General features: G+C 33.8%; 1 protein-coding gene across 1 annotated transcript in view; it reads left to right on the top strand.

Moving 5' to 3' along the window:
• LOC106463533 (coiled-coil domain-containing protein 57-like) overlaps positions 1 to 11,770 on the top strand; it is a 77,129-nt gene that overhangs the window by 48,265 nt on the left and 17,094 nt on the right. Inside the window, exons 9-11 of the mRNA XM_022391059.1 lie at positions 3,820 to 3,823; positions 6,970 to 7,046; positions 10,895 to 11,029. Of these exons, the coding sequence (XP_022246767.1) occupies positions 3,820 to 3,823; positions 6,970 to 7,046; positions 10,895 to 11,029 (216 nt within the window). The remainder of the gene's footprint in view (positions 1 to 3,819; positions 3,824 to 6,969; positions 7,047 to 10,894; positions 11,030 to 11,770) is intronic.

Raw genomic sequence — 11,770 nt, 5'->3', positions numbered from 1 at the left:
ATATAGATAGATTCTTCAAGATCTTGTTTTTGTCATCTCACGCCTTTTAATGAAGATGGGAACATTGGCAGGGAATAATATAATAACCAATGCTCGGCGAGAGGTTTTCATTTATAAAATTTTGTTGTTGTTCTCGACTTTTATTAACTCGTCTCCATAGTTACTATTTGCAAATAGTCAATAATATTGTATGTCCATTTTATTTTTGTTCTTTCTAGGCCTGTTATAACACATTTTCTTCTCATCATTTAATTTCTGTTGTGCAAGTATTGTTGTATAGAAGATATTTTAAAGTGATTCATCAGGTGGAAAACGAAGTTTTATAATAATGGAATGTACAAAAAGTAACCCGAAAAACGGGGCTAACTCGGTAACCCGTGGCCCGATTTTAACGAAACTTGTTTTGTTCTGTTTCTATTCTCATTTCATTACAAATATGTCACTGTTGTGCGCCGTTTTTGCTGTATTTAATTACAGACAAGCACACACAAACAAACAAACAATCTCAGAGTTTTAGTAGTATATAGATAAATCATGATAAAAAAACGTTTATGAGAAAACCTTAAATGCCATTTTCAGTAAAGGTTGGACAATTTGCAGTAAACAGCTGTCTTTCACTGGTGGAGAACTGATAGTAGATATAACATTGAAATGTCTGCAAAACTGATTCAATAGTGTCTGCTAGATAGACGAATATACACTAAATAGTAATAATATAATTCTATAGGAAGAATGATAAGTGATTAGAGAAACGAACAAAATCGCCGATAACTAGCTTGAGGAAGGAGTTTCGGTCGAAAAAAATCATTAACATTGATTTATTTAACAGCTGAAACAACGACTTTTACTTAGTTTTAGTTTTACAGTGTTAGTTTTATCTGGAAACATGCTGCTTTGTGTTGAAGAAAATGCAAGAATTGATCATTTTCTAATAGGGTTAATCGTATTTTATTTGAAAAATGTTCCAGGGCCAGTGCTGTCTTTTAAGAACGTCCTTCATTGCTGTTTATGTGTAATGATGATCATATTGTATGACATCCCAATTTCCGTTATAACAAGCTTCTGTGATAGAGTGTGAGGTCACTCTAAGACCGTACATCTTTAGAAGTTTCCATTATATCCTATACTGCACGTTTACTTCAATGTATAAGACCATACTTAGCTAAACAAAATACACAGAAGTCCATGGTGGTGCAGTCAGTGACTTTACAGGTATGATGGAAAAAAAGATAGCATGAGCACCAGTTTCATTCTCCACAGTTTACATATACAAATCCTGTCATAGAATTAAACGTTCCAAATTAACGCAAGTCATCTAGTGCAAGAATTATATCTCACATAACAGATGTGAATACACTCTCGAAACAGAAAGTAGAGTTTATTTTTACAGCAACCATTCAGCTTAACTAAAAACTTCTTTTAAGTTATCTGTACTTATTGGATACTCCTTGTCGCCTCACAGTCAGTAGCAAATCACGATTCTTCTCGCAGTTATTCAACACAGCAACCTCTTGTCTAATGTTGAAAAACTTCTGTATCTCGTGCACAAAGTGTTCTTCATACAGTTTCTGCATTAGGCTTTTTCCTACAGATGTGTAACTTGGGAGTTTTGTGCTTCTCTACAATGGCTAGATTTATTGTCTTCACAGTTGAGTAGGGCACGTGCAATTTGTTATCAATCACTTCTTGGTGAGAGTTAGGGTTTCTGGGAAATGATTCAGCAAAGTTTGACATTGATAGAGGCAGTCCTTTGTGTGGTATGATGTTGTTTAAATGGTTTTACGTCCTGATATGGATATGGCTGATCTGGTGGTACTAACTATATTAACGATAGGTTTCTTTTAAATAAATATGCACTCCTTTAATATTTCGCTATATAAATAACCCTCCTCAAGAAGAACTGTGACATTGATAGAGGCAGTCCTTTGTGTGGTATGATGTTGTTTAAATGGTTTTACGTCCTGATATGGATATGGCTGATCTGGTGGTACTAACTATATTAACGATAGGTTTCTTTTAAATAAATATGCACTTCTTTAATATTTCGCTATATAAATAACCCTCCTCAAGAAGAACTGTGACATATTTCTCCAAATCATGAGTCCAAACTGAACTGAACTGCACTGTTTTATGGTCATGGTTTACCATAATCCGAATATATATACGTTCTGAACAAGTTGTCTCTGGCACTAAGGCTCACATCTGCGGTGATATAACACTGTATTAGCATATATAAATTATTATTTTAAAGTGTAGTTGTGGTATGTGTAACGTACCAAATGTTTCTTTCTTGTTTAGCTGAGAAAAATGAAGATTTCTTGTTTGTCAGAATTCTAAGAACATCTTGATACTTACATGTGTCAGCACACACAATAACGAGAACATGCAGATAACCGACTTTGGACACAACTGGTTTTTTTCTTGTACTAATAATGCTCTATCAAGAGTCATTTATTTTGTTATATCTGGAGTTATCCATATAGAGTGTCTTTGCAGAATTTCATATACTTGTATTATATGTTCCATTATAGTAGTTGATTATAAGTCTTGTCTAGATTCTCATTTGGATCAGATGTTTCTAAACTCTTTTCGTGGGAAAAAGAGCTATGTTTCAGATAAGTTTATAGAGTCTCTGTGAAGTGCAACTTTGTGGCATCATATTTGTATTGGGAACATCTAAACACTAGTAGAGGCTGTGTCTGTGGCAACTAGGTTTAAAGTGGTAATTTCACATCAGTTAAAGAAGAGAAAGAAGCTCACAGTGGTAGCTGAATTGGCTTGACTACCTCTGAAGATGCCCGTAACTCTAAAAAATTAAGCCTAAACTAAAGATACTCTGCTATAAATACCTCCCAGTGTCTTGGGGCGGCCATAATGGACACAAAAAAAATGGTAAGGGTTTCCAAGGTTCCCAAGATGGTTGTCCACAATGCAACAGGTACCTTTCTGTATATAGCATTCTGGATAAGAGATTTAGAGTGTGTGCTTTGGTTGTGGACTGGAGAGACATTGCAAACGAAATTGCTATATCATATTTTAAAACAAAATATGAGAATCATGCACTTCTACCCAACTTCACAACAGATGCAGGAAAGTTGTTGGAAACCTTGGCTGCTGTAGCTCTGGCATCATTAAATTAATGAAACTCTATTTAGCTTTGACCACCGACAAAGCATGAAGCGTGTGAGGTTTCATGAGTAGGGTTCTTTTTGTACTGATAATGATGCGCAGAAGAGAGGTCCAGTTCCTGATTTATATAGTAGCTGTTAGAACACTGAGTGTTTTTTGAGTGTACCGAATACTTCAATAAAGCTACTGCATTAGCCATTTCATACAAACTTTGGCTAATGGTTCTGTCACTCTATAGAAACTAGGCTTCACTTCATGAACAGGTATAATCAAGCGCTGTTAATGTTCTGGTGCTAATTTGTGGTTATTAACATTCAGCCACTCAACTTCCTACTGCAATGGTCATCATCAGCGCAGTTAGAGAATTGGATGTAACTGGAAAGAGCTTGGGTGCTTTGGTCATACCACATTCAAACACAAACGTGTAGTTACAGAACATCTGAGATTCTTAAGTGAGGATTGTGTAGACAATTCGTACTAAGTATAAGAGGGGAACTAATTGAGGTGCTGGACAAATTTGCTGATGCGTTTGTGGGACCATATGGGAATTTAGTCTAATAACAATAACACCAGAAGTCATACATACTCCACCCTTAAACATTTTCTAAAATCAAGCAAATGTTTAAGGATGGAGTATAACAACTTTTGAAGAATGTTTGGTCATCTTTACTTGTGATTGCCATAAACAAGGAAGGTACACCAATGTTCTTTGTGGCCATTGTGCAGGTGAATATGTTGAAGTGGAAGACCAAGTGAAGGACATGGATACAGCTTAGTGAAATGTTACTGTGATAAATAAAGGAATTTATTATCTATGCACGTAACTATTGGCATTTTATGAGCAGATATCGTTGCAGAATGGTGTGTTATACACTGTGTATACAACTGTTATAAGCCAGTGAGCCACTGTTCTCAATCTGTAATGTAAGTGGTCTACATAGTTTTAGGCAGGAGATATTTTAGACTTTGCATAATGCAGGGACGGGAGACCAGTAGGGTATTTCTGAGACTTGTGTTGATTTGTAAGAGCAGTTTTTGACCACATTTGTCTCGAGATCTGGTGGAGTTTTCCTTGGCATGGCCAGCTTTTTTGTTGAACAGCACAAATAGTATAATGGTTGAAAAGAATATATCTTTGTACTGTCCAGCAAAAAACTGGCTATGCCAAGGAAAACTCCATCAGAGAATCATACATTAATTGTTTCAGAGGATATCTCTGGATAGAGCTTGTCCTCTCCAGGCGTCTGCAAAAAGGTAATTTATATATGTTGACAATTATTGATTACTTCACCTACACTGGTTGATATGTTATTGAAGTCCATTGCTGATGTGTTGGCTAAACAGTGGATAACACAAATCAGAACTGTTGATTCATGGATCAAACAACTTATTATCAACTCTAAAGAGTTGATTGACCCATGAATTGTTTAACATCATGATGGTAGTTCAGTTGCTGGTATTAGAAACTGTTTAGAAGAATAAATGCATGTTTCTGTTTAGTATTGGACTTAGTCTGTGTTGGTCTGAGTTTGTTTTAGTGTATGCTATAATGGATAAATTGAATATTGGTCCAGGTTGGGGAAGTCTAGCTAAAAATGCTTAGTTTGGCTGACTTCTGTCTATTATTGTATATTTTGTGATGTCAAGGATCAGTTGAGTTTGTTGGTATATAAATGGCAGTATGATAAGTGGGTACATGGCTATCGGAACATAGTTTGTGAAAACAGTAGTTTTAGGTTGCTTTAGGAAATGTACTCAGGTCATCAGACAGTCTGTCCTGTACATTGATATGTTAAATAATAATAACAATAATATATATATATATATATATATATACGTGCTATTATTCATTTATAGCTACACGTGTATGGTTATATTGGCTCAGAGGATAATGTGCCAGATGGAAATTGCACTTTGAGACTGTGCGTTTGTGTTATGAAGGTTATGGTCAGATAAGCGTAGCCCAAGATGCGACTGTGCGTGCTGTTAACTTGCTACCTTCCCTCTTGTTTATCAGATCAAAATTTTGGATGGCAAATATCCTTAAGTAGCTTTACATGAATATCTAAAATCAAATAAGCAAACATGCATGTGTTGTATTACACGTATTGATAACGTACTATAAAGCCCAACTGTAAAACAAGAATTCTAAGATGTTGACACATGAAATCGAACTATGATTAAAAGCTATATTATATTAAAACGATTCTGGTGATTCGCCAAGTTGTTACAGTCCATGTTACCATGACTGGTCAAGCTTTATCTTGAAAATAGCCCTAGAGTATAGTTTCCATTGCAATTGACTATATCATCTCTAAAGCGTTACTCCTCCACTCTGTATGATTTCCATAAATCGTCTTGTGTACTAGGACGATGGTTTCTCAGGACTCTTTTTCAACAATTTGGTCGCACATAAATTCATCAGCACTTCATTCAGCGACCTTACTAGTATGTTTTTGTATATAATAGCAAGAATATGTATGTCATGTTCCAGCTACATAAGGTATGCAACAGTTGAACAAATATGTTGTGGAAGTACACATGACTTGTGTTACTTCTGCATATGGAGATCCTTTTTGGTTATGTCATGTATTGTTGAGAGGGAAACGTGAAGGTCTTTTCCCATTAAGAACTTTGTGCTAAAATCGCAATTGGCTCAGTGGTACAGCTCTGGATTTCAAAGCTTATGAGTGGATTATCACAAAATATTCCCTGTATTTTTAGCTGTGTGTACATTATAATAGTGACAGTCAATATGTTACCATAGATGGTGGGTAGGAGGATGCTGTTCATTGGCTGCCTACCTAATGGAGACAAATAGCTTTAGTAGGTTTGCCTTAAATATAAATATAGGTACTAAAATTTAAAAAGTCTGAGATATTTGTATGAGGTTTAAATTGTCCCCATCTTATAAAAATATACATGCTTTACACAGATCAATGTGAAGTATTGCTAGCCTGTTCTTAAAGGGCTCTTCATTTCCTTTTTTTCTACGATATTTTTCTTTAAAGGATATTACTTGCCTGTTATATCCATATTTCATGCTAAGAAGTTCGTTTATCTGATTCAGGGGTAAGATGCCATAGACACACAGCTAGATCTTGTTTATTATTATTACCTCATTAGGTTAAAAGTCTTATATTATGAATGTTCTGAAGGCAAATGGAAGGGGATATGTGGGATGTGTTTTTTATTTATTTTTTTAGAAAGGTGAACATTCAGTTTTATAAACCTAAACTTAAAAACAAATTCGCAATAACATGTGTCAGCACCCTTTTTTAAGAATACCATGTAGATAACTGGCTTTAGACAGTATTGACATTGACGTTATTCTTGTGGTAGTCAAACACTTTAAGGGTCATTCACTCACCTGGTTTTTGTGAGGTTTATCACGGAATAGGTCGCTGAGAAATTCTTTAGGCTTGTACTAATTGTTTTCCCTATTTTTGTTTACATGAGTGATATGTATGAAAAAACATTCTGAGAGATTTGGCCTTATTCGAATACGTTATAGTGGTTGACTCTTTGTCTTGTCACGAAAGTCTTTTGGATTACTTGTTTCTTTTGTCCTTTCAGCAGAAAGAAATGCAAGTGTCCAATGTATTTTATGTGTGTAGTGTCGTCAAAATAAATATTGTCTTTATTTTACTTAGAAGCGTGTTTAGTCTCCTTTTTTAATTCATTCATGTCATGATTCAGTTTAACTCCATTATATAATTTTTGCTGAGAATATCACACAAGTTATACCTTGGTGTATGCTTGAAACAGTTGTTTGCAATTTGTGAGCCGAAATGATAAGACAAAAGTTGATTTAATATATTTTTTTGTTTCACGACACAGAAAACTACTCAGCGGGTGGTATGTATGAGAGATATGTTGATAGGAATACTTCTTGTGACAGACAACAACAAAATCAGGTAAAAAACTTGATAAATTTACATTTTGTTGATATCTTTTTGATATGAAAGACTTATATTTGTTATAAAAACACCTTTTTGGGGCTCATTCTTATTTAATTGTTTTATCATATTTGGTTGTATTTTAAATTTAATTAAGTCAAAAGGAGACAAATTATTTTGCAACTGAACAACTTTGTTTTGTTAATTTTAATTCTCAAGTTCACGAGGCAATAGAACGTGTTATATCTTGTTAGGCTCAAAAATGAAACTATTGGCGCATACCGATCTAAATTTGAACTGTACTCTGGATGTTTACCATAACATTTGTTAATAAGTTCCAGATTTAGGCTTTCATCATTAAATAGCACTAATAACTAATATTAGCATTCTATGAATTTACATTAAACTTTTCGAGTCCACAGTCTGACATTCAGAATCATGTTGAAAGTGAAGGTTAGAGTAACTAACTAATACAAAGCTTTATATTTCAGACTATTAATCATAGTAATTCATATATACACACATATATAATTTAAGGCAAACAAAGGACCTACTGGCCCATCTAGGCCATCTTATTCACTAACTTTAAAGTAGAAATAAAACACTCAAAGCCAATCTTTATCTATATATATATATAAAAGCCACTCTCTGTTCGTTTTGATACCCGTAGTGGACAGAGCACAGATAGCTCATTGTGTAACTTTGTGCTTAAAAACAATCGAACCAAACCCTAAATAACTAAAATACATATTGGATTATTCAAATTTAATTCTGTAAGGTACTATAAGTTACAGAAACATATACAGGCTTACGTCATATTTAGTGTTTGGTAAGTTCCAGCTAGATGTCCACAGAACAAAGCACAGACTGTGTTAATACATGACCACTAGTGTATCTTGTCTACTTCTACCCATTTCAATTCACCATAGCGTCTGAGAGTGACCTTGCTAAAGAAAATCTGCCCAATGGCCAGACTTGAAAGGGATGGGGCATATAAAGGAAACAAACCAAAAGTGACCAGTCCTCAAAATCGGATGTATGATTTAAGAAAGTTTAGCACAGAATTTAAGAGAAGTCAGAGATAACAGATATATTCTCAAGTTTCTATGGTGTGATATATACTTGGACTTATGTTGGAGTATGCAAGGCTAGGATAAAGAAAGTTATTTATAGTTTATAGCGACTGTATTGGTTACGTAGTGTATACAAAGTTACCGACCACACCGTGGTAAACGATTGACCCAACTTTCTGTAGAGTTAAATAAAATGCTAACTGTGAGAGGTTTAAATACTTGGGTTTGTGTTGGAGTATACATGTGTTGGATGATGAAAGATATTTATATTCTGTGTTGGACTTGCTAATTATGTGACTTGTACTGAACCAACGACACACTGTGGGCAACAACTGAACTCGGCATAACTTATGTTAGAGTTGAAGAAAAGGATAACTTTGAAAGATGCTTAGGTTTGTGTTAGATTATGTAAGGCAAGACAAAAGTAAGTTATGTATAATCTGTAGCTATTACCTTAATTTGTAAAATCAGTTTTCATAATATTCTTCTTGAAGATTGTATGAAAGTGGCGAAATTGTCAGTATTATACATTTTAATTAATGGTATTTGCCACAAAATAAAAAAAAATGTCGTGTGTGATTTTTGAAAAGAAAAGCTGTTTAAATGTTTATATGTTAGTCCTCAAGAAACACTCTCTATATAAAATCTTCCAAATGACAGCAAATTCTAGCAAGTCTAAAAAGTTTTGATGGACAAACGTTATAGCATGTTTTCTTTTGGAATGTTTATGTCTGGAAATGTGATAGATGTAATTAATTTAAGGGAATTTGAAGGAAGGCTTGGTAAATATTTCAATGATAAGGGCTGGCTTTGAGATTTAGTTTAATTTAGTGGACAGGACAGCCTAGATGGAGCGAAAGGTCCCTTGTTGTCCTTTAATGTTATGTTATGTTAAATAGCAAGGTAGTGGAGCAACTTCAATCAGGCCATGTGAATATTATGCTTTCTTAAGTTTAAAATGTGTTTATATATCATTCGTTTACCTAAAAGTTTAAAAATAAATACATTTTATAAAACATGATACCAAATTTCAGAAATGAAATTAATAACTCTGTTGAGATTTAAAAGGTAGACATCTCCTTCTAACAATTATTATCAATCAACACACAAACGACAAGGAGGATTAGAAGAAACTGACCAACTACCCACCTTTAATACAAAAAATATAGAATAAAACAATTTCATTTAGAAAAATTACAAACTGTAAAAATAAGAGATATAAGTTCTAGAAGAAGAGACACACATATATATTCTGAATAATCCCAAACTGATATTCAATAAATAACAGATTGACATCTACCACTAAGATACAGATAGCAGCACTGAGATAATCACGTATACCCGATCGTCCTAAGGTATAAGTAGTCTTGTTCATACTTAATTAAGTCTGGCATGGCCTGGTGATTAGGGTACCGACTCGTAACCTACGGGTCGCGGTTTCGAATCCCATCACCAAACGTACTCTTCCTTTGAGTCGTAGGAGCTATATAATGTGAATATCAATCCCATTATTCGTTTGTAAAATACTTGTCCACTAGCTGGCGGCAGGTGGTGTTGACTAGTTGTCTTTTATTCAGTCCGTCACTTCAAAATTTGGGTAGTTTTGCGCGAAATTTAACAAACAAACAAATGTACTCAAGAAAAGTGATTACAAAAATGTACATTATACAGTAACCAGTTGGTATTTATAAGGTTTAGTATCAAAATCACTCCTTCAAAATAAAATAAACATTTATTAAATAGTTGGCTACAATTAATCATATTTTTATTTTGTGCTTGGAGATTGTGACAAATATTTCAAACTGTAAATTAAGACATTTCTTGCAACAGAATTACATTTCATTTAAAGAAAGGCAAGTAACGCCCATCTCAAATAATTGTGTACTGAAATTCAATGATTCAGAGAGAGAACTTTCGCACGAATTTCATCCTGTCCGAATTACCATTAGAGGCATAAAACTTGTCAAGAGCTCAAACTTAGCTGAATTATAGCAGTGATGTTATCTTATAAATCATTACTCGATCAATGAATTGATATACAGGCCTTGGATCTGCACATTTTTTGTGTAGTTATATGTAATTTATTAATATCTACATCAATATTTGCTTACAGCTCTCCGGAGAACATCCATTATAGTTTACTCATAATGTTCACCATTTAGGGGTTACAGGTCACCTGTCATTTTGAGGGAAAGGGACATTTAGTCGAGCTTGCTTCCTACTTTTATCACACACACACACATATGTATATAAGTATTCGTGTATAAAAAATAATCTTTATTTTTTATATTTTTCATATAATGTAATCATTTTCAGAGTTTCTTTTAATGGACCCTTTGGCCAAGAGTTCATATCCTGAGGTGATAGTCCGTTTACGTATAATCGACAACACTACCTAACACTGTATATGAATATTGGTTACATGTATATTGTAATGATGAAAAGGTGCATGACTGTCTGTCTTAATGTTTTACACATTTCCACAACTTGATCAAAGTTTGATCACTAGCTGGTTCTTACCAACGATATTTGGATATGATTTGCTTTAGTAAAAAAAAAAACTTTATTGATTTTGATGATATCCCAGATTTAGGATTTTTAATAACACAAATTAGAATAAGGTGAGAGGAATTCCTTTAGTCATTGTAAGTAATCACTATTAAGTTCAGAATCCCCAAAGTAAAGAGAATATTGGAAATTACAAATCAATCATTCAAAAATGTTTCGGGCTGTTCAAGTTTTTTTAGTGTTTATCATTAAAACTGTTATAATATATCTTCTATTATTTTTAAGCCCTCAAACGGAAATGAAATTATAGAGGACGAAAATGCAAGAACAGAAGTGTTTAATAAGCTTTGGGCTGTCTTAGATCTTCCAAGTTCTCCAAGTTCCATCTCAATAATAAGTAAACCCAACCAGTCATCTCAGGTAATATATATATAGCATCTGATTAAAGAAAATACACGATTTTATTTAGGTTGTAAATTGACATATAGATTTAACAGAATTTACTATATGGATGTTTTTTTGTTTGTTTTTGTACAAGTATGAAATGCAATACTTTTAAGTTCAGGCTCTACTAGATCAAGAAATTGTTCATATTTGACCTCATTACACACTAGAAAACTTCGATTACACCTTCTTTTGAATGTTGATATATGATTTCACTAAAAAACATAAATCTTATAATTTTCATGTCAGATCTTATGATTTCACAGTAAACTTATTACAAAATGGTCATTAGTTACAAAGTTCTGTTACGTATCTGCTTGTTTGTTTGTTTGTTTCCGGTAGAAATTATTTCCCAATATCTTCAGCGATACAAGTCCTTTCTTGATTAAACCAGTTTATTTTTCCTCAATACAAACTTTTAGTACACAGTATTTCCACATTCAGTACGTTTCTCGTCACTTTAAACTTAACAACTTTATAATACACACTATAAATCACAGCAATTCACAATCTGGATAACTTAGTGCAAACACACACTTTACGGCTCACTAGCTCGAAACTAACAGAATCATAAATTACAAGGAACTCAAAGAAACTACTGCTCTCTCTTCATTTATTTCCACTGACTTTCACTGCCAGGCTTATATACTAACGAAGATGGCATCTCGGACACACACTCGGACTTCCCCGGGAAACTCATCACGCACACCACCAGCG

This window comes from Limulus polyphemus, unplaced genomic scaffold (assembly GCF_000517525.1).
Source record: "Limulus polyphemus unplaced genomic scaffold, Limulus_polyphemus-2.1.2 Scaffold1432, whole genome shotgun sequence".
Taxonomy (NCBI): domain Eukaryota; kingdom Metazoa; phylum Arthropoda; class Merostomata; order Xiphosura; family Limulidae; genus Limulus; species Limulus polyphemus.
This window is presented reverse-complemented; position numbering and strand designations above follow the sequence as displayed.